Raw genomic sequence first — 24,930 nt, 5'->3', positions numbered from 1 at the left:
CTGTCCCAGCAGGCTGGTCCAACCCTGACTGTCACCTAGAGTTCCAGCTCTGCTCTGTTTCATTTCTCAGAGTCCCATGTAGCCCTATGTTCGCCCAGCAGTCCTGATGACAATGATGACATGCTCATAGGGGGTTCCAGTCTGACCTTCCCCCTCTTAAAGCAGTCATCTTTTCCTCTCACTAGTTCCTGTTCCAGGGACTTACTTCCCAAAACTCCTCCCAGGGGCTAAACCTCTTTTTTAACCCCTGGTTCACTTGCTGTGGGATGCAGCTGAGGTACCCGACTCTTGCATCCTAACCAGCAGATTCTATTTGCTACCACTCAACCCACCTCCTGCTCACTTGTCCCTTCTTACAGTGGAAATACCCCCTGCTCCTCTACCTGCGCAGAGGAAGCTACGACATCCTACTGTCCCCTTGCAATCCCAGCCTTGGGTAGTAGTACTCTTGCCTAAACCTCCTCCCTTAGGGCAGAGAGAAACTGACCTTCATATTTATTGCACGTAATATTTCCTTGAGGAAATACTGTAGTAAATATCCCTATAGTATACGCAGCAACATTTAAAATGAAACATATGGAACATTAAAGCCCTGCCCCCTGGATTACTTAGTAACACTCCCAAATTCCACTTTGTGGTGTGGTTTTGGTTTGCTATCAGAATTGTTCTAGAAAAATCAGGACTATTGGCAAGAATGCTAATGTTTTGTACGAGTGACTAGAACACAAAGTCAGGGATGGGCCTCAATCGCTTCCCTTACAGTAATCGGAAAAACAGCCACTGCATTTTCTTGAGCAGTAATTAGAAGGATTACATTAGGTCTTCTGCACAATTAACAGCCTTAAAATGCAAAATTGCAGGAACCGTGTTTTGCCTACAAAAAATACTAATCTAATATACAACATAAAACGAAAAAAAAACAAAACAATAAAATGCTGTGATTCCTTATATGTCTACAGAACTGGAAAGACCTCACTTTTGAATCAATATGTACATAAGTGGTTTCGAAATGACTACAGGAATACCCTGGGAGCGCATATACTCACCAAAACCATCCAGCTTGAAAACAAGACCCTAAAGATGCAGGTTAGTTAAGGAAAGTAATCAACATAAGCGGGCTTTACACGCTGCGATGTCGCTAGCGAGATCGCAAGCGATCGTACCCGCCCCCTTTGGTTGTGCGACACGGGCATATCGCTGCCCGTGCCGCACAACCTCGCTTAACCCCGTCACACGGACTTACCTGCCCTGCGACGTCGCTCTGGCCGGCGAACCGCCTCCTTCCTAAGGGGACGGGTCGTGCGGCATCACAGCAACGTCACACGGCAGGCGGCCAATAGAAGCAGAGGGGCGGAGATGAGCGGGACGTAAACATCCCGCCCACCTCCTTCCTTCCGCATTGCCGGTGGACGCATGTAAGGAGATGTTCCTCGCTCCTGCGGTGTCACACACAGCGATGTGTGGTGCCGCAGGAACAAGGAACAACATCGCTAACATCCTGAAAACGATTTTTTGTTTAGGGGGCTTTACATGCTGCGATATCGGTAACGATATATCGTCAGGGTCACGTCATTAGTGACGCATATCCGGCGCCGTTAACGACATCGCGGCATGTAACACAAATGAGTGACGATTAACGAGCACAAAAACGTGAAAACTCGTTGCTCGTTGTCGCGTCGCTCATTTCCTGAATATCGTTGCTGCTGCTAGTATGATGTTGTTCATCATTCCTGCGGCAGCACACATCGCTATGTGTGACACCGCAGGAACGAGGAACATCTCCTTACCTTCCTCCACTGGCAATGTGGAAGGAAGGAAGTGGGCGGGATGTTACGTCCCACTCATCTCCGCCCCTCCGCTTCTATTGGCTGGCCGCTTAGTGATGTCGCGTTGACGTCGCTGTGATGCCGAACGCACCTCCCCCTTGAGGGAGGGATTGTTCGGCGGTCACAGCGACGTCACTGCACAGGTATGTTCGTGTGACTCTGCCGTAGCGATAATGTTCGCTACGGCAGCGATCACCACATATCGTTACAACGACGGGGGCGGGTGCAATCGCATGCGACATCGCTAGCAATCGCTAGCGATGTCGCAGCGTGCAAAGCACCGTTAAGAATGCTTGTTTAAGGAAAAAAATCATTTTGTAAAAAGAGAAATATAATTAACTTGTGTTTGTCTTTATATTAGACTACTTTTAAAGTAATGCAAATGTCAACCTATAAACACTGTTTGACAGGCTTTATGTCAAATGAATCCTTATAAAAAGTTGTGTAACTTTATTGCATAAATATATATATACTTTATTAATTCATAATTCTGCACTTGAAATGTTCCAGCATGAGGGTCATACTAGCATGCAACATTACAAATGGTTTCATCAGTGCCTAAGTATCATAGAAATATATCATATGCTTATAAGGTCCAACAAATGATAAACTATACAGATTGGTGCATACACTGCAAAGTGTACCTGTTCTACAGTAGACTTATTTCTCTCTCTTCCAGGCCTAGTCCTACAAAATTAAAAGGATTGGCCACCTTTTAACGCACCTTTTTTTTTACCTAAACAACATATTTGCAATTAGTGGTTTCAGTACATATTTTGCCAGAATTATAGACCCAATGTTCGTTTGACTGCAAATGTCCAGTTTGAGTCCATTTCAATGTACTCTTTCTGAGTAAGTCAAGTCCTGTTCTGTCCATTTCAGCTTTAACAATGTCAAGTTTTCTTTGCTTCATGGTTTGTACATTCCAAGACTTAAAAAACAAAGTTGTTGACGAAGCTTCTGTCAAAAAACAAAGCACGTGCATGGGACAATATTCCAATAGAACTAATGAAGTCTTCTGAAGCAATTGTTGTTATCACACATCTGTGTCAACAGATATGGACAATTGGTAATTGGCCAAAGACTGGACAAGATCGAAGATCATTGCTATTTCGAAGAAGGGAGATGCTACAGACTGTGGAAACTATCGGAGTATTGCTCTCATACCTCATGCCAGCAAAATTCCACTGAAGATCCTACAAAGACAGCTGCAGCCTTATTTTGACAAAGAGCTGCCAGAGGAACAAGCAGGATTTAGAAAAGGTAGATCAACAAGAGATGTAATTGCTAACTTTAGATGGATATGGAATAGGCCAAAGAATATAACAAGGAGCTCTAGTTTTGCTTCATCAACTACAGCAAAGCCTTTGACTGTGTTGATCACCAGAAACCTTGGAATACCATGAAGAATATAGGTGTGACAAACCATCTGATCAACCTCATCAGGAACCTTTACATCAACCAAGAAGCAACAGTTTGTACGGAAAATGGTGGCATGGCATGGTTCAAAGTAGAGCGAGGCATCAGACAAGGCTGGCTCCTGTCACTATTTCTCTTAAATTTATATGTACAAGTTATTTTCAGGAAGGCTGTACTTGCCAAAAAGGAAGAAGGAATCAAAATTGCTGGACGAATTATTGACAACCTTAAATGCGCATACAATACAACATTGATAGCAACAAGCATAGATAAAATTAAGGACTTATTATGGAGTGTCAAGATGGAAAGCTCAAAACATGGGTCTCTTACTCAATATAGAGAAAAGAATGATATTGACTACTGTTAGATAGGACGGAGACGCATTTGAGACGGACGGCGAGGAACTGGAAGTTGTAAAGGACTTCAACTTACTCGGATCAATGATCAGTCAAGATTCAGCGATGACACCGGAAGTCAATAGGAGAATAGCTGTGGGCAGACGAACAATTAAGCCACTGAAGAAGATCCTCAAATTGAGGAACATTTAATTGGTAACGAAGAAACAACTCGTACATAGTCTGGTCTTCTCTGTGGTAACATACGGATGCAAAACCTGGACGATAAAGAAACAAAGCACAAGAAGAATCAACGCCGTTGAAATGTGTTGCTTAAGAAGGATGTTATCAATATCATGGATGGCAAGAAGAACAAACAAGTAAATTTTGGAACAAATCAAGACAGACATGTCACTCGAAGCAAGAATTTCCCAAGCAATGACTTTGGACACATCATACAAAGAAAGCAATCACTGGAGAAGGACATAATGGTTTGAAAAATAGAAGGAACAAGGAGAAGAGGAGCAACAGCCACCCGATGGCTTGATACTATCAAGATAATGGCGGAGAAGGCCCTGGTGTACCTATCTATGCTTTCACAAGATCGGTCTTCCTACAGAGCGTTCATCAACCAAATTGTTATGGTACGAGACAGCGCTGAAGGCTGTTAAAAGAAAAAAGACATATTTTGCACTGTATTGCTTTTTCAGGTTCATTTTTTCCTGCACAGTCAGCAGTAATATGATCTGTGGCCATAAATGAGCTGAAAGAAGCACAGAAAAAGACAAATAAAAGAGTTGCACACTTTCATATTAGACTGTCATAAAGAGCTCACAACCGGATTCTCTGGTAAAGATGTCTGTCACTTTATCTTGTCAGTGAAGTTTTCCTCACACTGATCAGTCGTCTCTCCATAAAGTGGCGGTTGATGGAAAAGCATGTGCCCACCCCTGTTCGTTAGCTTCGTCCAATAGAAAAGCAGCTTTGCCTTGCACTGGGTGGTCCATGCAAAATAGCAGAGACATGTCCAGTATTGATCGCAGTTTCTGATCAGAATCGGTAATGCCAGTCTATGGGTCCATGAAAAAATTGGACAGCACTCAGATTCCATGCATGTACTGTTCATGTTTCATGGACAAATAGAAGAAGCTGGCGAAACTTTTTTTTTCCCATCAAAGAAAGACTGATGAAACTCTTAAAAAACGCTAATGAAAACAACTGATTAAACTAGGTATGATTTTCTCGTTCATGAAAAAAAAAAGTCTGAATGAGGCCTTACTTGAAAATCTATCAGCGAGCTCATTATGAAAGTCTGAGAGGAAAGTTCGTACCGCTTTGTCTGTTTATGAGCTCTTCTCAGCCGATTTATGGCCCCAAACTACATTACAGAAGAATGGGCAAGAATCAAGGAGCGAGTAAGGCTATGTGTCCACGTTGCTTTTCCCTACTTTCAGTTCTAAATGCACGTTTTGTCCTTAATTGAATTAGCCAAAGTTGCATTTTGCAGAACTTTAGAGCTGAAAATGCATGCGTATTTGCCGCGTATTTGGTGCGTTTTTAGCGCTTTTTAGATGCTTTTTCAAATGCACTTTGACACATGCGTTTTGAACATCAAGACAATGATAAATAAAGTTACAACAGTCAAACAAAATGAAAAAAGAGAAAAAAAAGGACACAAATATTTGTATGAAAAAAAATAAAATAGCAAGATTTAATAGAATTATAGCGGTTATTTAATAAAAAACAGAAATATAGCAATAAAATGATAATTTTCTTAACATAAATTGTCGGACTATGTGTGTGTGTAAAGGGACATATAAAATCATTATTTTGATGTGCAAAAAGCATGCGTTTTAATAGTCCAAAACGCATGTTTTCTGCACCTAAAAAGCAGGTAGAACGCTGGAATTTTGATGTTTCTTGGTTACTCCCTGCTTCTCATTGACTTCTATGTTATCTAAACGCACCTCAAATGGCAAAAACAATTGACATGCTGCTTTTATAAACGCATGGTTTTTGCCACAAAATATGCAAATTAAACGCAGCATTTTGAACTGCATGGTGGGCACAGGAATAGCCTATTTTCCATAGACTTTGCTGGGAAATCAAAACGTAGCCATTTGGGCACTAAAAAGGTGCAGTTGAAAACGCTGCAGAAAGCATGAAAAAACGCACCGTGGACACAGGGCCTAAAAGCAAAACAAAACCCAATTGCAAAAATATTTTTTGGCCCAAAATACATCTATTTATTTATATAGCGCCATTACCGTCAGGTCTTTACACTGCTTTGCAAAATCGCGCCGACAGGTTCTCTTTATTGTGTATGAGGGTCTCTCGAATCTCAACCTCTGACCGATCTTTTAGTTCCACAGCGATATAAGCCACTGGCAGATGATTCAGAATGCTTTGCTGATTTGAGTGTCTTTTTCTATGTGGGTGTTGGGAGAGATAGCTGTCACATGAGTAATCATTTGGCCTACAGCTATTTAATATGTATAGACAATTTTTATTTTGTAGGCCTAGGTCTAAGAGAGAGAGGGCAAAGTAACATCAGATTTAAGCCAGACCATTTATTTCACTTAGTTAATGCTGACTAACTTTGCATTTCATATTGACAAAGTTTTAAAATGTTACAGACATCGCTAAATTGTATATTCAGCTTTGGATTATTTTTTGGATCCTAACAAGATAAGTACAGTGGAACCTCGATTGACGAGTAACCCGGTTTGCGAGTATTTTGCTATACGAGCAAAGCTTGCTGTACATTTGTAACTCTGTTTACGAGCAATGCTTTGCTGTACAAGCAAATACTCACCGCATACACTTCCGGTTCCGTACTTTCACCGCCCTCTGACCCGCTCTTACAGCCCGTACAAACACGCACACACACACATACATATTATGCTCACCTTACCCTCCATTACCTTGACGGCCTCCTGGTTCTTGTAGTCCGCAGGTTTATCTATCCGGTAACCATCGCGACGATGCAGGAGCTTCTGCTGTCAGTGCTTCTCAAAGGCAGCGCGCTGACCAATTAGAGGCAAGCGGCTCCTGCGAATGATGTCTGCTGCTGTCACGATGGGGACCAGATACACATACCTGCGGACTTCAAGAACCAGGAGGCCGCTGAGGGAACGGAGGGTAAGGTGAGCATAATATTGTGATGCCCGGGTGGTGGATCCTCTGGGCCGTGCACCGGACTCCCCCAGTGAGGCAACACAGAGCTAACCCCTATACAGGGACTGTCCGGTCACCCCACTAGAGGGCCTAGGTGCACGGTTGCCGGAGCACTAATGGTACTGGGTCAGCGTCCTTCAGGGGACTGGTAGCAAGATGTCTCTAGAGTCACAGAGTTCCTGGAGGCAATGCAGATGACGGAGACCAGGTTCAGGTACCAGGTAGAAACATCAGGCGAGATCTGGATCCTGCTGGACGTGAGGGCAGAGGTCACCAGGTGAAGTCGGGGATCGGAGACAGGTTCAGGCTGAAGGCAGATGATGGGATTCACAGCCGACAGTCACCGGAGGACTTCCTGGGCAATCCGCAGTCAGGACCAGGTTAAGGTGGCAGGGCTGGCTCTGTGGAAGACACAGGGTTAGAGCGAGGCAAGGCACTAGGAGACCTGAACACCTAGCTTACAGAAACACGACGAACAGGCGACGCCCTCCAGGCAGGGAGCTCCTAATATACCTGACCCTGACTGATGTAATATCCTGTTTAGGGAGTGCAGGGCCTTTAAGAGGAAGTCAGTGACCGCGCGCGCGCCCTAATGCACATGCGTGACGCCCGGGTGCCGGAGGCCAGAGCAGGGAGCGGTGCCGAGGAGGACGTGTGGCTGGAGGCAGGAGACCCGGGGACAGGAGCGGTGAGTGAGAAACGACGTCGGGACCTGGGGAGCGTGACAGTACCCCCCCCCAGGCCCCCCTCCCCGCAACCGGGACAGAAAGGCACGAATCAGAGGAGTACCCACATTCTCACGGGGTTCCCAGGACCTATCCTCGGGACCATAACCTGCCCAATCGACCAGGAAGTACTGCCGTCCCCTGACGGTCTTCATGGCCACGATATCTCTTACCGCATAGATGTCATCATCGGCTATGGGAGGAGGAGGACAGGCATCAGAGGAGAAGGGACCGAGGACAACAGGTTTCAGCAAGGACACATGGAAGGAGTTGGGTATCCGCATGGAGGGCGGTAGCTGCAGCTTGTAGGACACCTCGTTGATCTTCCTGAGGACCTTGAAGGGACCGATGTACCGCGGACCCAGCTTGTACGAAGGAATCTTGAGTCGGACGTACTTGGAGGCAAGCCAGACCAAATCCCCAGGAGAGAAGCAAGGAGGATCAAGACGTCTCTTGTCCGCATGTTTCTTCATTCGTGCAGCAGCATGTCCCAGGGAGGTCTTGACTGAGGCCCATATAGCGGAGAAGTCTCTGGCCAGGGCATCTGCTGCAGGTACATCGGAAGCTGGAGAGACTGGTAACGGCACAGAAGGCTGAAGACCATAGACAACATGGAAGGGAGAACTGGAGGTGGATTCGCTGACCTGGTGGTTATGAGAGAATTCAGCCCAAGGAAGGAGTGTGGACCAGTTGTCCTGGTGAACATTGACGTAGTGACGAAGGAAGGTGGTCATGATCTGGTTGACTCGTTCCACTTGTCCGTTTGACTGAGGGTGGTAGGCAGAGGAAAAGTCCAGAGACACCCCCAGGTGTTCACAGAGAGCCCTCCAGAAGCGTAAGGTGAATTGGGTTCCTCTGTCGGACACGATATGGGCAGGAAAGCCATGCAGCCGGAAGATGTGCTGTATGAAGGCGTCCGCAAGCTCTTGAGCAGAGGGCAATCCGGCCATAGGAACAAAATGAGCCATTTTCGAGAATCGGTCCACCACGACCCAGATGACCGTATGACCGGAAGACAAGGGCAAGTCCGTGACAAAGTCCATGGCTATGTGTTGCCATGGAATGGAAGGAGTCGGCAGAGGGAGAAGAGGACCAAAGGGCAGGTGCTTAGGCGTCTTGTTCCGGGCACAGGAGGAACATGCAGAGACGAAGGCGGTGACATCCGTACGAAGAGACGGCCACCAATAGTGACGGGCGATGACACCCCAGGTTTTCTTCTGGCCGGCGTGTCCGGCCATTTTCGAGGAGTGTCCCCATTGGAGGACCTTAAGTCGGTCGGTCTCTGTGACGTACGTCTTCCCAGGAGGGATCTGAGCCAGGGAGACGGGAGCCACTGGGATGACCTTGCTAGGACAGATGATGGGCTGGCTTGGCTCCTCCTCTTGGTCTACCGGAACAAAGGACCGAGACAGGGCATCTGCCCGTACGTTCTTGTCCGCAGGCCGATAGTGTAGCTGAAAATCAAACCTGGCGAAGAAGAGAGACCAACGTGCTTGGCGCGGGTTCAGCCTTTGAGCGGAGCGTATATACTCCAGGTTTTTGTGGTCAGTATAGATGATCACTGGGTAAACCGCTCCCTCCAGGAGATATCGCCATTCCTCCAACGCCATCTTAACGGCCAGGAGCTCTCGATCACCAATGGTATAATTGCGTTCTGGGGCTGAGAAGACCTTGGAGAAGAAGCCGCAGGTGACCATCTTCCCGGTGGCGGATTTCTGCATAAGTACGGCTCCTGCCCCTGCGGAGGAGGCGTCAACCTCCAGGGTGAATTGGTGGTTCAACTCAGGACGGTGAAGGACGGGAGAAGAAGCAAAGGACCGCTTCAGAGAGCAGAAGGCGGCTTCGGCCTCGGGTGTCCAAGCCTTCGGATTGGCCCCCTTCTTGGTCAGGGCGGAGAGCGGAGCAGTTAGGGTCGAGAAGTGAGGGACGAACTGGCGATAGTAGTTAGCAAAACCGAGGAAACGTTGGATGGCTTTTAGTCCCGAAGGAGGGGGCCAGTCGAGGATAGCAGAGACCTTCCCGGGATCCATCTGCAGACCGGTGTCCGATATCACATAGCCCAAAAAGGGAAGGGATGATTGCTCGAACACACACTTCTCGTGTTTGGCGTATAAGCGATTCTTCCTCAGCCTCTGTAGCACGATCTGCACGTGCTCTCTGTGAGTCCGTAAGTCTGGGGAGTAGATTAAGATGTCATCCAGATATACGACTACACAGACGTAGAGGAGGTCCCTGAATACGTCGTTCACCAGCTCCTGGAAGACTGCTGGGGCATTGCAAAGACCGAAGGGCATCACGCAATATTCATAGTGTCCGTCCCGGGTGTTGAAGGCGGTCTTCCACTCGTCTCCGGAGCGTATGCGAACCAGGTTGTAGGCCCCACGGAGATCCAATTTGGTGAATATACGGGCCCCCCGGAGCCGATCGAAGAGTTCAGGGATGAGAGGCAGGGGGTATTTGTTTTTTACCGTGATCTGGTTTAGTCCCCGGTAATCGATACAGGGCCGTAAGTCGCCTTCTTTTTTCTTGACGAAGAAGAAGCCCGCACCAGCCGGGGACGAGGACCTGCGAATGAACCCCCGTGCCAGGTTCTCGGTGATGTATTCAGACATGGCCCGGGTCTCAGCAGGGGACAAAGGGTATATCCGTCCCCGAGGGGGTGTGGTTCCCGGCAGAAGGTCAATGGCACAGTCGTAAGGCCGATGTGGAGGCAATACCTCCGACTCCTTTTTATCGAACACATCCGCGAAGGACCAATAGGCTGGAGGAAGACCAGGTAAGGAGTCCGGGGCCGGAGGACGACGGACGGGCTGGACTGACTGGAGGCAGTTCTCATGACAAGACGGGCCCCAGCGGATGATTTCTCCAGTACGCCAGCTGACCGTAGGTTCATGTACCCGTAACCAGGGTAAACCCAGCAGAAGCGGATGAGACATGCATGGTAGAACATAGAAGGCGATTTCTTCGGTGTGTAGCGCACCGATACGCAGTTTCACAGGTTTAGTGACGAACAGGACGGAATCAGAGAGGGGTTTCCCATCCACAGAGGCTATCACAAGCGGTGTCTGCAGCGGGGTGACAGGTAACTGGTACTTGTCAACTGTGGCCTGGTGGATGAAGTTACCCGCTGCCCCGGAGTCGAGATATGCCTCTGCCGTGAAGCGGGTTTCTCCTGTTGTCACCTGTACAGTCCATGTCACTGGGTCAGAGAGCTTCCCAGTACCTAGGGTGGCCTCTCCTACCAACCCTAGGCTTTGGAGTTTCCCGGTTTCGCTGGGCAGGCACGCACCTGGTGTGCGCCATCTCCACAATAGAAGCAGAGACCCTTGGCGGCTCGTTCCGCTCGACGCTGCTCGGAGGACCGTAGCCGGTCCACTTGCATGGACTCCATGGGCTCATGGATGGAGGAGCCAGACAGCCCGGATGAGGAGAGGATAGGCTTCTGTGGAGAAGCGGAGTGCCTTACAGGGCGCCGCTCACGGAACATTTCCTTAGACCTTTCTTGGAAGCGGAGGTCTATCCGGGTTGCGAGGGCGATCAGGGAGTCCAAGGTGGAGGGGACGTCTCGACCGACCAGCTCGTCCTTGATACGACCGGTAAGCCCCTCCCAGAAGGCGGCAGTCAAGGCTTCATTGTTCCACCCCAACTCAGATGCCAGCGTGCGGAACCGGATGGCATACTGACCAACTGTCAAAGTTCCTTGGCGTAGCCTAAGGAGGGATGAGGCGGATGAAGAAGCACGTCCGGGTTCATCGAACGCGGTGCGGAAGGCGTGCAGGAAGTCCTGGATGTTGGTGGTTACTGGATCTTCCCTCTCCCACAAGGGGTTCATCCATGCCAGTGCTTCACCCTCCAGATGAGACATGACGAAGGCAACCTCAGCTTGGTCGGAGGCGAAGAGATGTGGGAGCAGTTTGAAGTGCAGCGAGCACTGGTTCAAGAACCCACGGCAGTTCTTGGGGTCCCCGGCAAACCGAGGCGGAGAGGCTAGTCTCAGTTGCGAGGTCGCAGACGTTGTCCCTACGGAAGCCGTGGATGTGGCGGAAGTGGACAGGGACGTGGCTGTGGATTGCAGTGTGTTCAGGCAGGTGTCCACTGACGTCATGAAGGCCAACATACGGGATTGGGTCTCTCGCTGACGTACCAGCTCCTGCTGCAATCCGGCCAGTTGGGATGCTAGTGCTTCGGCGGGATCCATGGCCTGTTCGTTCTGTGATGCCCGGGTGGTGGATCCTCTGGGCCGTGCACCGGACTCCCCCAGTGAGGCAACACAGAGCTAACCCCTATACAGGGACTGTCCGGTCACCCCACTAGAGGGCCTAGGTGCACGGTTGCCGGAGCACTAATGGTACTGGGTCAGCGTCCTTCAGGGGACTGGTAGCAAGATGTCTCTAGAGTCACAGAGTTCCTGGAGGCAATGCAGATGACGGAGACCAGGTTCAGGTACCAGGTAGAAACATCAGGCGAGATCTGTATCCTGCTGGACGTGAGGGCAGAGGTCACCAGGTGAAGTCGGGGATCGGAGACAGGTTCAGGCTGAAGGCAGATGATGGGATTCACAGCCGACAGTCACCGGAGGACTTCCTGGGCAATCCGCAGTCAGGACCAGGTTAAGGTGGCAGGGCTGGCTCTGTGGAAGACACAGGGTTAGAGCGAGGCAAGGCACTAGGAGACCTGAACACCTAGCTTACAGAAACACGACGAACAGGCGACGCCCTCCAGGCAGGGAGCTCCTAATATACCTGACCCTGACTGATGTAATATCCTGTTTAGGGAGTGCAGGGCCTTTAAGAGGAAGTCAGTGACCGCGCGCGCGCCCTAATGCACATGCGTGACGCCCGGGTGCCGGAGGCCAGAGCAGGGAGCGGTGCCGAGGAGGACGTGTGGCTGGAGGCAGGAGACCCGTGGACAGGAGCGGTGAGTGAGAAACGACGTCGGGACCCGGGGAGCGTGACAAATATGTGTGTGTGTGTGTGTGTGTGTGTGTGTTTGTGCCTGTTTGTGCGTGTGTGGAATGGCACAATAGGGGACCAGGATGGGACATTGCACAAGTTGTGGAACGAATTGTCTGAGTTTGAATTATTTCCTATGGGAAATTTTGCTTTGCTAGATGAGTAACATGAGTAGATGAGTTTTCAAGCACACTCCCAGAACGGATTGTTCTCGTAAACCAAGGTTCAACTGTATATCAGATCTTTTACTAAGTTACATAACATATACATTTTTAGGTTCTGTTCACTTGTGGACATGCCCTTTAACAATTCAGTGGCAATAACCAAACGTTTTGTATTATTTGAGAAGAAGGGCTCTTTCAGATGTCAGTTTTTTTCACGTATGAAAAAAACGGACCGAATATTATCAGCGATTTTGATTTATCTGTTACTTTGTGAAAATTGGACTGCACTTGGATACTGAATTTTTTTCATGGACCCATAGAATTGTATTGCTGATATTAATCCAATACTCTGATCAAAATCGGACAGGCCTCCAAGATTTTGTGTAGAACTCTCTGTCTGTGAAAAACTGCAGATGTATGAATGACCCTATTCACATTTATACTGTAGGTATGAGTGCTATCTGTAAACAGATATATTCTCTTTCATAGATCTGGGACACAGGTGGACAAGAGCGATTTCGGTCTTTGGTGTCCTCCTTCTACAAAGGCTCTGATGGTTGTCTTCTGGTCTTTGATGTCACAGATGAAGAATCTTTTTCAACTCTTGACACTTGGAGGGCGGACTTTATGGATAAAATTCAGACTACTGTCTCTAATTTCCCTATAATTATTTTAGGTAACAAGATTGACTTGGACGATCGGCAGGTAAGGATATGCTATCTGTTGTGGTAAGAAGACATTATATACGCAAAGTCATTTAACGTTTTGATATTTTAGGCTCTCATTGCAACCAAACACTGGTACAGGTGAAGGCAAGAGGGCTCCAGGTATGCAGTAAGTAGTGCAGAAGGAGCAACCTGTTCTTATTTAGCCTGCTGCCATTGGTGATCCATGTGCCCACGGGACTATGTACCCGTGGAATTTGCCACGGAAAACTTGCGGATTTATCTGAATTTTCTAGATAAAACCGCAGGTTTTAGCTAGTACAGACACTCCCCATGTTATCCTATGGGACACGGGGAGTGCTGTGTCTATGCTGCGGTATGTGCCGCTGCGAAATATAATGTGGATGTTCCACAGCCACACGTAACTGCATGTCAATTATTCCTGCGGAAATACCTGCGGAATTGGAGATAGAGGCTGGGACTTCCGCAGGTAAGTCGCATGAATGTCCGCAGGTTTTCCGCAGATATATCGCTGGAATCCCACAGATGAATAGCTGCAGATTCCAGGTTGCTGCTGCGGGAAACCTGCGGACGTACCTGCGGATATATCCACGGGTACATAGTCCCGTGGGCACAAAAGTGGTTCTGATAAAAGGCAGATGTCTCACTTATTTTCTGATAGCGATAAGGCCTCATTCACCTTAAGAAAAGTGTTCATGGCAGTACATGGAGTCCTTATGTGTCCATATCATGGCTCTGTAAGTACTATGCCGCCATTTGGTTCATCCATCAAGGACCACATTCTTTCCAAGAACCAGAGCCAGATTTCACATCTGGCAATTCTAGCAACTGCCAAATAAGCCAGTACAAGCAATGGGCAGCATGGGAAGAGGGTACTCATCACTTTTATAACTATCTGCGTCATGTTAAAAAAGTTGAGGAACATAGAGCCATCAGCTTCCAACTCTGCGACTCACTCTGGTAAACTACACACTGTATTAAACCTGTGGCCTGCCACCGGTGGGATTATACAGAGGACATCAAGCCTTGGGGTATTACCACTTCATTGTTGAGGCACTGTTACTATGCTGATGGCCTTGTTACCATGTGAAAGCGCAGTAAGGGCATTATTACTATCTGGATGTACAATGAGGATGTCACTATAACTATATGGAAGTGTGGCGCCCCTGAGGCTTCCGTCGCCACAGGTCATTGCACCCCACCAGCGGTGTGATGCCCCATTCTGGGAGAGGAAGAGAGAGAACTCCGGTCCCCTGGTAAATCCACACTACACCCATTGTTAGGTACATACTAGGACCAGGGAAAGTGGCAGGCAACCCTCCCATGCTGCATGCTGGGAGGGGTCGTAAGACCCATCCCTGCTCCTATAGGTTACAGCTTAGCAACTGGGTGGTGGGAGGAGCCATCTGAGAGCAGACAGAGATAGGAAGGTCAAGGTTAGTCAGTTCCCTGAGGGAGTGAGAGAGTAAGGAGTGAGCATGTAGTTGAAGGAGAAGAACGAGAGAAAGGAGGGAGGAGGAGGCCTGCTGGAAGCAGGCAAGGAGGAGAAAGAAGAGAAGGAAAGAAAGGGTCGCAGGGCCGCGGGTAGTCCTGTAGGTACCACGAGCAGTCCTTGTTGGGTACCGAAGCCGAGGGCCTAGAGGCGCTACGAGTAGTTGCAGGCTGCGGTGGCCTGGTCCACATTGACATCGGTGGAGTGATTAAGCTGCGACAGGGGACGGTCCCTAGAAACTGGAGGAGTGCAAAGACAATCTCCAAACAGTAAAAACCGAGGCCCAGGGACATTGTAAGCTCCCAGTTCCAGAACCCATAGCAGACCTTCAGAAAAGGGGTAATCAGCCGACAGGTGACCCCCCAGCCTGGAGGCTGTAGTGGAGGCCAAGCCAGGTCCATCTTAACTAAGGCAAGGCTAGCGAAGACAGCAGAGAAGGAGACACTAAGAGAAGGGTACCGGATTTCACGCTCTGAATCACCCAGAAGGCGGAGGTCCCTGACAGAGGTTCCAGCAGTCCAAGGGTCCTGCTACCCTGACAAGAACTGTGAGTAAAGAACTGGAACTGCACCCTTGAAGTTGCCTCAGTTATTTCATCTGCATAGACATTTACAAGCACCAACTGTGCCCCGGGCATTGCTCCACCTGTGGGGAGCAGTACTACCATTGCTGCCATAACATCATCCCGGAGGCCTCACACGGCAGCGGCGGCTTATTAGCCGCATACCACAGGTAGCGTCACGAACACCACCATTAACAAGCAAGCCACATATTCAACTGACACCCACCAGGGCCACGGAGCCGGGCCCAGCCACCACTGACTACCACCGGACTAGTCCGGCCCGGCACCGGGTGTCCCATAGCCCTGGGGTGGGCGAGTCAACTTTTGGCGTCACGAACAGGATTTTGTGCCCGGTCTAACCGGGTACTGTGCGCCTGAAGAACCGTGTGACAGACTGTGTACTTTACTGAGAAACCGCCGCCATTAGCGCTGCTGAGAGTGGGAAGAAGGGGGGCGTGCAAGAAGAAAAGGCGCGATGAAAAGCCCCGCCCCCTTGTCCAAGAAAAGCGCGCGAAGCGGTACCCGCCATAGAAAGCGGAAGAAAAAGAAGTGGTGACCAAATAAGCTGGCCGGCTGGCAGACAGAGTTTAAAAGCCAGACCAGCAGATAACGAAAATGTACCTTATCGCAAGCGGAGTGGTGCCGGCCAAGATGGGCTGGGCGCCAGTCTGGCGCCAGCTACTCGTACAGCCTCCGGCCCCGCCTCCAAGAGGGGAAAGGGTGCAGCCGAGTGGCGTGGTCGAGCACCCGAGCAGTGTTCCAGGCAGCCCTCTCCAGGTCGGTAGCATGGCGGAGGAGCTGCAGCAAGGTGCACCAGGGACCGGCAGAGAGGATCGCAAGCTGGACCTGCTCCAGGAAGAAGTGAGAGTTCTGGCCCGGAGGCTGAGCAGCATGGAGGTGGAGGCGGACAGGCGGAGAGAGACACCGAGGGTGCCGGAGGATCTGGAACGGTGGATGGATGCCGCGGAGCAAGCGCAGGGTGAGCAGCCAGAAACCCCGTCCAGTCCGGACCCAGGGCCCCGCCATGAACCCCCGCTTATCCCCTTCACTGACCCCCTGGCCTTCCCAGCCTACCCAGCGGACGCCCGGTGGGGCACCGGAGGCCTGCCTGAGACCCCCGCAGACGGAGCCTGGGGTGGGGTGAACCCTGAGCAACTAGTGGGCCCCCTGCCGAGTCCCCCTGCGAGCCTCCTGGGAATGGCATCCCCGGGAGTGAATTGGGACGCAGCGCCCATAGAAACCAGGGGACTGCAGCGGCCGCTGCTCCCCAAGGAAACTCCCCTGGCCAACGAGCTGACGTGCCGGAGGCTGGTGGCCGAGTACCAGCGGGAGCGGGAACTTCGGGAAGAGAAAAGAAGGGCCCGAGAAGTCGCCAATCTGGCCTCCAAGGAAGAGGTCAGGAAGGCCCTGAAGGGGACCGAGTGCCCAGTAAGACGGGGCACCGTAGTTGATTTCCGGCAGAAAGGTGGCTGGGGCTTCATCCGGCAGCCCGGCCTGGGCAAGGATGTGTTTGTGGCCCGGAGAGACATTGAGGAGCACCTGCCCAGAGGCCACCCAGGGCGCGATGCCAAGCCGGGTGATGTGGTTGAGTATGCCCGGCTGATGGGGGACCGCGGGTGGTATGCGCTGCATGTGCGCATTGTGCAGGAAGAAGCGGCCCCGGAGGAACCGGAGTGGCGCCGCGCCATGCCATCTCGCAGCGATTCCCCTGTCAGCAGCAGCCGCAGCCCTCCCTCCAGACAGACCCAGGCCGCAGAACATTGCAGCGGGCCTACAACAGTTACCCAGGAGACGCAGACCAGGATCTCCATGGCGCGTGTGATGCAGGGTGTCCGGCCAAAGCAGGGCCCTAGAGACCACAGCAACAGCCCCCTGCAGACAAGCAGCCCTCTGCAGCAGCGCCGTGCAACGCCTACAGGCAGCCCCACTCCAGCCCAGGCTGCAGGACAGCGCCGAAGGTCAGGGACCAGTGCTCAAGGGATCCAGACGATGATCTCGTCGGCGTACCTGCTGCCAGGAGCCATGCCGGAGTGGGATCCTGATATCTATCCTCGAGAGTAAGGAAGATGAAGAGCTGCCAAACTGTACATAGCCCCTCATTCTTTTTGAAGAAGTCCCTCGTGTTTTGCCCCTGATTCTTTTCGAAGATGACACCCTTTCCTACTGTACTGGCCCTGATTCTTTTTGAAGACGTCACCCCCCATGTTATGTGTTACCGGGCCACTGAACTGGAATGTGGGCCCCGGTGGAAGTGTATGTGTGATGTCCTACCAGGCCACTGGACTTAGTGGCTGGTATGTTGTTTATATGTCTTATGTAACCAGGCCATTGGACTTAATGGCTGGTTGATTATGTCATCTTGTTTGATTGAAAGAAACGAACTGCCGGGCTACTGGACTTGTAGTAGCCAAAAATGTAATTAGTTGCACCCGTTGTGCCCCCTACCAGAATTATGGGGGATTTGCCTGAACCGTGCAATGGACTGGAAGTGCACACTTAGAGTTTTCTTTATAAGAAGTTCGCAACGTTTACGATATGTGCCTCCCATAAAGGGAAGAAATGTTTTACTGTTTTATGTTATTGCATACCAAAAATGTTTGCAGTTTTTCCACTTGTTTTGTTGTTTTTCAGCCCGAGGACGTGCTGGGATTTGCTGTGGGGGAGTGTGGCGCCCCTGAGGCTTCCGTCGCCACAGGTCATTGCACCCCACCAGCGGTGTGATGCCCCATTCTGGGAGAGGAAGAGAGAGAACTCCGGTCCCCTGGTAAATCCACACTACACCCATTGTTAGGTACATACTAGGACCAGGGAAAGTGGCAGGCAACCCTCCCATGCTGCATGCTGGGAGGGGTCGTAAGACCCATCCCTGCTCCTATAGGTTACAGCTTAGCAACTGGGGGGTGGGAGGAGCCATCTGAGAGCAGACAGAGATAGGAAGGTCAAGGTTAGTCAGTTCCCTGAGGGAGTGAGAGAGTAAGGAGTGAGCATGTAGTTGAAGGAGAAGAACGAGAGAAAGGAGGGAGGAGGAGGCCTGCTGGAAGCAGGCAAGGAGGAGAAAGAAGAGAAGGAAAGAAAGGGTCGCAGGGCCGCGGGTAGTCCTGTAGGTACCACGAGCAGTCCTTGTTGGGTACCGAAGCTGAGGGCCTAGAGGCGCTACGAGTAGTTGCAGGCTGCGGTGGCCTGGTCCACATTGACATCGGTGGAGTGATTAAGCTGCGACAGGGGACGGTCCCTAGAAACTGGAGGAGTGCAAAGACAATCTCCAAACAGTAAAAACCAAGGCCCAGGGACGTTGTAAGCTCCCAGGGCCAGAACCCATAGCAGACCTTCAGAAAAGGGGTAATCAGCCGACAGGTGACCCCCCCAGCCTGCAGGCTGTAGTGGAGGCCAAGCCAGGTCCATCTTAACTAAGGCAAGGCTAGCGAAGACAGCAGAGAAGGAGACACTAAGAGAAGGGTACCGGATTTCACGCTCTGAATCACCCAGAAGGCGGAGGTCCCTGACAGAGGTTCCAGCAGTCCAAGGGTCCTGCTACCCTGACAAGAACTGTGAGTAAAGAACTGGAACTGCACCCTTGAAGTTGCCTCAGTTATTTCATCTGCATAGACATTTACAAGCACCAACTGTGCCCCGGGCATTGCTCCACCTGTGGGGAGCAGTACTACCATTGCTGCCATAACATCATCCCGGAGGCCTCACACGGAAGCGGCGGCTTATTAGCCGCATACCACAGGTGGCGTCACGAACACCACCATTAACAAGCAAGCCACATATTCAACTGACACCCACCAGGGCCACGGAGCCGGGCCCAGCCACCACTGACTACCACCGGACTAGTCCGGCCCGGCACCGGGTGTCCCATAGCCCTGGGGTGGGCGAGTCAGAAGTACAGTGGGGGTATTATTATTATGTTAAAGCACAATGGGGACATTATTACCATGTGAAGCACATGTAGACATGTGGGGGCAGCATAGGTCTAAGTACCTTCACATGCCAAGGCTAAATTTCAGTCCCCTGAGCTATACTATTCAGAGCTTATATCCCCTTTATAGGGTATAATTTTTAACATACGACATTTCTATTAAAGATAGAAAGATAGTCAAAGGATGATATTGAATATGCCTATAGCAGTCAATAAGCTCCATATTATGGATGTATACCATACATCTAATATTCATCAAACTAGGAATGTAATTGCGGCACTGACTAGGTCAGAAAACAACTCAATTTTTATTTCTTTACCAGTGCAAAGTCAAGAACAGGACTAAAATCAGTCATTATGCCTATCTGTAACATTGCTATGTGCATGATGCCTCAGAAAATATGTATTTTTAGTTAATTCTGGTCAGAGCCAGGGCAGGCGTTCGGGGGAGAAAAATGGGTAATTGCCAAGGTCCCCACTCCCTGGAGGGTCTACAGCAGGAGCTACACTAATAACAGCATTAAAACAATTAAAAAAAAAGACAAAAATACTCATATTTGGTATCGCTGTGTTTGTAAAAGTCCAATCTATCAAAATAAAGTAAATTAATCTGATCGGTAAATGGTGTAACCAGCAAAAAATCAAAATGCCAGAATTACATTTTTTTGGCTGCTGCAACATTGCGATAAAATGCAATAAGAGGCAATTAAAACATCATATCTGCCCGAAATAGTATCAGTAAAAACATCAGCTTGCGGCTAAGAAAATAAGTCATCAGATAGCCACATATCAAGAAAAATGAAAACGTTACGGGTCTTGGAAAAAGCAACAAAAGTTCATAGGTTTAAACATGTCAGCAATCGCCCAACGAACCAAAAAAAATACTGTTCATTCATCAGGTGACTGCATTGTCTATGTTGGAACAAAAATCCTTGTTCTCGGCAGTACATCGCCCACAGACTGCAGAAGTGCTGCTGAGAACATGATACTGTTGGGGACAGATCCAACTATTATTGATCGTTCTGTACCCATCACTCTTCCTGTGGCTTGAAACACACATCCGTGAAACACGTGCGTGTTTGGTCCGTTTCCGTGTATACTGGAGACACGGCCAAACGTGCACCAATGTTACTATATCTCTGCGGTTACAATTGCGTTTTTGGTTATGTCCGTGAGTCCGTCTCCGTGATGCGTTTTTTGGTCCGTGTCTCACGCCAGCATGTCCGTTTTATTCACGCAACACGCAGCACGGACCCAATGAAAGTCAATGGGTCTGTGCGCACGTCCGAGTGACACGGACGCATCTCTGTTTGTTCCCTGTATGTTTTGTGCTTTTTTCATGTGATGTCAGTCTTTTTTCTTTTTATGTTTTGTTCTCTCCCTCAGTCCGTCGGTCGGTCTCTATGTCTGTCTGTCCCTCTAGCTGTCTGTCGGTCAGTTCCCCCCTCTCTCATACTTACCATTCCCCGATCTCCGGCGCGGCGCTGCACGGCTGTTATAAAAACTCCGGCGGCTTTTCCTCTTTTGAAAAAGCCGGCCGCCCATTAATCAATCTCGTATTCCCTGCTTTACCCGCCCACCGGCGGCTGTGATTGGTTGCAGTGAGACACGCCCACCACGCTGAGTGACAAGTGTCACACTGCACCCAATCACAGCAGCCGGTGGGCGTGTCTATACTGTGCAGTAAAATAAATAAATAAATAATTAAAAAAAACGGCGTGCGGTCCTCGCCCATTTTAATACCAGCCAGATAAAGCCATACGGCTGAAGGCTGGTATTCTCAGGATGGGGAGCTCCACGTTATGGGGGGCCCCCCACCATAACAATATCAGTCAGCAGCCGCCCAGAATTGCCGCATACATTATATGCGACAGTTCTGGGGCTGTACCCGGCTCTTCCCGATTTGCCCTGGTGCGTTGGCAAATCGGGGTAATAAGGAGTTATTGGCAGCCCATAGCTGCCAATAAGTCCTAGATTAATCATGTCAGGCGTCTAGGAGACACCTTCCATGATTAATCTGTAAGTTACAGTAAAAAAACACACACGCCCGAAAAATCCTTTATTAGAAATAAAAAACACAAACAAATTCCCTCATTACCAATTTATTAACCCCGACAAACCCTCCATGTCCGGCGTACTCCACGGACCTCCAGCGTCGCGTCCAGCTCTGCTGCATGCAGGTGACAGGAGCAGCAGAAGACACCGCTGCTCCGGTCACCTCCACGCAGCTAATGAGATGAGTAGCGCGATCAGCTGCTGTCAGTCAGGTAACTCGCGGCCACCGCTGGATCCAGCGGTGGCCGCGGGTAACCTCAGTGACAGCAGCTGATCGCGCTACTCATCTCATTAGCTGCGTGGAGGTGACCGGAGCGGCGGTGTCTTCTGCTGCTCCTGTCACCTGCATGCAGCAGAGCTGGACGCGACGCTGGAGGTCCGTGGAGTACGCCGGACATGGAGGGTTTGTCGGGGTTAATAAATTGGTAATGAGGGAATTTGTTTGTGTTTTTTATTTCTAATAAAGGATTTTTCGGGCGTGTGTGTTTTTTTACTGTAACTTACAGATTAATCATGGAAGGTGTCTCCTAGACGCCTGACATGATTAATCTAGGACTTATTGGCAGCTATGGGCTGCCAATAACTCCTTATTACCCCGATTTGCCAACGCACCAGGGAAAATCGGGAAGAGCCGGGTACAGCCCCAGAACTGTCGCATATAATGTATGCGGCAATTCTGGGCGGCTGCTGACTGATATTGTTAGGGTGGGGGGCCCCCCATAACGTGGAGCTCCCCATCCTGAGAATACCAGCCTTCAGCCGTATGGCTTTATCTGGCTGGTATTAAAATGGGGGGGGACCGCACGCCGTTTTTTTTAATTATTTATTTATTTATTTTACTGCACAGTATAGACACGCCCACCGGCTGCTGTGATTGGGTGCAGTGTGACACCTGTCACTCAGCGTGGTGGGCGTGTCTCACTGCAACCAATCATAGGCGCCGGTGGGCGGGTAAAGCAGGGAATACGAGATTGATTAATGGGCGGCCGGCTTTTTCAAATTAGAAAAAGCCGCCGGAACAGTGTGAGCGCCGTGCAGCGCCGGGGATCGGGGAACGGTGAGTATGAGAGAGGGGGGGACACTTCAGTCACTTGGGGGATTAGTGGTCACCGGTGAATCCTTCACAGGTGACCGCTAATCAGTACACGGCACAAAGACAGAGCCGCGGCATGACAATGAAGTCGGGTGAAGTTCACCCGAGTTCATTCTCATCCCGCTACTCTGTCTTCCGACATGTAGTAACGTCATTTTGCATCACACACGTACATTTCACACGGACAACACATACACATGTCAGTTATTTCACTCACGCACACACGGACATTCCACACGCACATACGGCTAGCATACGGGATACACACGCAGGCCACACATACCATAAAAACGGACCTAAAAAACGGAAAACGGACCCGAAAAACGGCCCGTTTTACACGGACGTGGTTTTCACGGATGTGTGGCGGAGCCCTGTCATGCTGTGTAAAGAAGCCGGGAAACAAGCACGAAGGACTTGAATATTGTCAATTGCACTCATTTACCAGTCTGAACTCAGAGTATGTAAATGTAACCTCAATGGTTGAGTGTGATAGTGCAATATGTGAGCATATAGGACTCCACTTTAAACTTTTGCCCAGGGCCACACTTTGTCTAAAACTGGCCCTGGTCTGACCACATTTCTGGGAAATTCAGTTTGAAGAATGACCTCTAGTAGCAAAGTAGTGATAGATTGTTGTGCATTCTCAAACAATCTGCTTGGCTGTGCCAGGAAGAACCACCATGGATCAGTCCAGCATTTCTAAAGCAGATGTTACAGCATTGCTGCTTGCTTAGTTTGGCCTGTCCCATGTATGTACAGTGCCTACAAGTAGTATTCAACCCCCTGCAGATTTAGCAGGTTTGATAAGATGCAAATAAGTTAGAGCCTGCAAACATCAAACAAGAGCAGGATTTATTAACAGATGCATAAATCTTACAAACCAACAAGTTATGTTGCTCAGTAAAATTTTAATAAATTTTCAACATAAAAGTGTGGGTCAATTATTATTCAACCCCTAGGTTTAATATTTTGTGGAATAACCCTTGTTTGCAATTACAGCTAATAATCGTCTTTTATAAGACCTGATCAGGCCGGCACAGGTCTATGGAGTTATCTTGGCCCACTCCTCCATGCAGATCTTCTCCAAGTTATCTAGGTTTTTTGGGTGTCTCATGTGGACTTTAATCTTGAGCTCCTTCCACAAGTTTTCAATTGGGTTAAGGTCAGGAGACTGACTAGGCCACTGCAACACCTTGATTTTTTCCGTCTTGAACCAGGCCTTGGTTTTCTTGGCTGTGTGCTTTGGGTCGTTGTCTTGTTGGAAGATGAAATGACGACCCATCTTAAGATCCTTGATGGAGGAGCGGAGGTTCTTGGCCAAAATCTCCAGGTAGGCCGTGCTCTCCATCTTCCCATGGATGCGGACCAGATGGCCAGGCCCCTTGGCTGAGAAACAGCCCCACAGCATGATGCTGCCACCACCATGCTTGACATGTAGGGATGGTATTCTTGGGGTCGTATGCAGTGCCATCCAGTCTCCAAACGTCACGTGTGTGGTTGGCACCAAAGATCTCGATCTTGGTCTCATCAGACCAGAGAACCTTGAACTAGTCTGTCTCAGAGTCCTCCAAGTGATCATGAGCAAACTGTAGACGAGCCTTGACATGACGCTTTGAAAGTAAAGGTACCTTACGGGCTCGTCTGGAACAGAGACCATTGCGGTGGAGTACGTTACTTATGGTATTGACTGAAACCAATGTCCCCACTGCCATGAGATCTTCCCAGAGCTCCATCCTTGTTGTCCTTGGGTTAGCCTTGACTCTTCGGAAAAGCCTGGCCTCGGCACGGGAGGAAACTTTCAAAGGCTGTCCAGGCCGTGGAAGGCTAACAGTAGTTCCATAAGCCTTCCACTTCCGGATGATGCTCCCAACAGTGGAGACAGGTAGGCCCAACTCCTTGGAAAGGGTTTTGTACCCCTTGCCAGCCTTGTGACCCTCCACGATCTTGTCTCTGATGGACTTGGAATGCTCCTATGTCTTTCCCATGTTGACCATGTATGAGTGATGTTCACAAGTTTGGGGAGGGTCTTAATTAGTCAGAAAAGGCTGGAAAAAGAGATAATTAATCCAAACATGTGAAGCTCATTGTTCTTTGTGCCTGAAATACTTCTTAATACTTTAGATGAACCAAACAGAATTCTGGTGGTTTGAGGGGTTGAATAATAAATGACCCTCTGAATAAACTTTTCTCAATTTAAAAAAAAAAAATAAAAAAGAAATAACATTCTTTTTTGCTGCAGTGCATTTCACACTTCCAGGCTGATCTACAGTCCAAATGTCACAATGCCAAGTTAATTCCGAATGTGTAAACCTGCTAAATCTGCAGGGGGTTGAATACTACTTGTAGGCACTGTATATGTATGTATTACCATAAACTGTTTCGATGTAAAGCTTGTACTTAGTAGTGTTAAGCGGGCTTTACACGCTATGATATTGCTAGCGATATTGTACGCAAAAGCACCCGCCCCCGTCGTGTATGTGATTTCGTGTGATCGCTGCCGCAGCGAACATTATCGCTACGGC

The 24,930-nt window shown here is 49.5% G+C and overlaps 1 protein-coding gene across 1 annotated transcript in view; it reads left to right on the top strand.

Moving 5' to 3' along the window:
- Nucleotides 1–24,930, top strand: part of RAB7B (RAB7B, member RAS oncogene family) — a 66,403-nt gene that overhangs the window by 13,899 nt on the left and 27,574 nt on the right. Inside the window, exons 3-4 of the mRNA XM_075335703.1 lie at nt 960–1,086; nt 13,088–13,303. Of these exons, the coding sequence (XP_075191818.1) occupies nt 960–1,086; nt 13,088–13,303 (343 nt within the window). The remainder of the gene's footprint in view (nt 1–959; nt 1,087–13,087; nt 13,304–24,930) is intronic.

This window comes from Anomaloglossus baeobatrachus, chromosome 2 (genome assembly GCF_048569485.1).
Source record: "Anomaloglossus baeobatrachus isolate aAnoBae1 chromosome 2, aAnoBae1.hap1, whole genome shotgun sequence".
Lineage (NCBI taxonomy): Eukaryota > Metazoa > Chordata > Amphibia > Anura > Aromobatidae > Anomaloglossus > Anomaloglossus baeobatrachus.
This window is presented reverse-complemented; position numbering and strand designations above follow the sequence as displayed.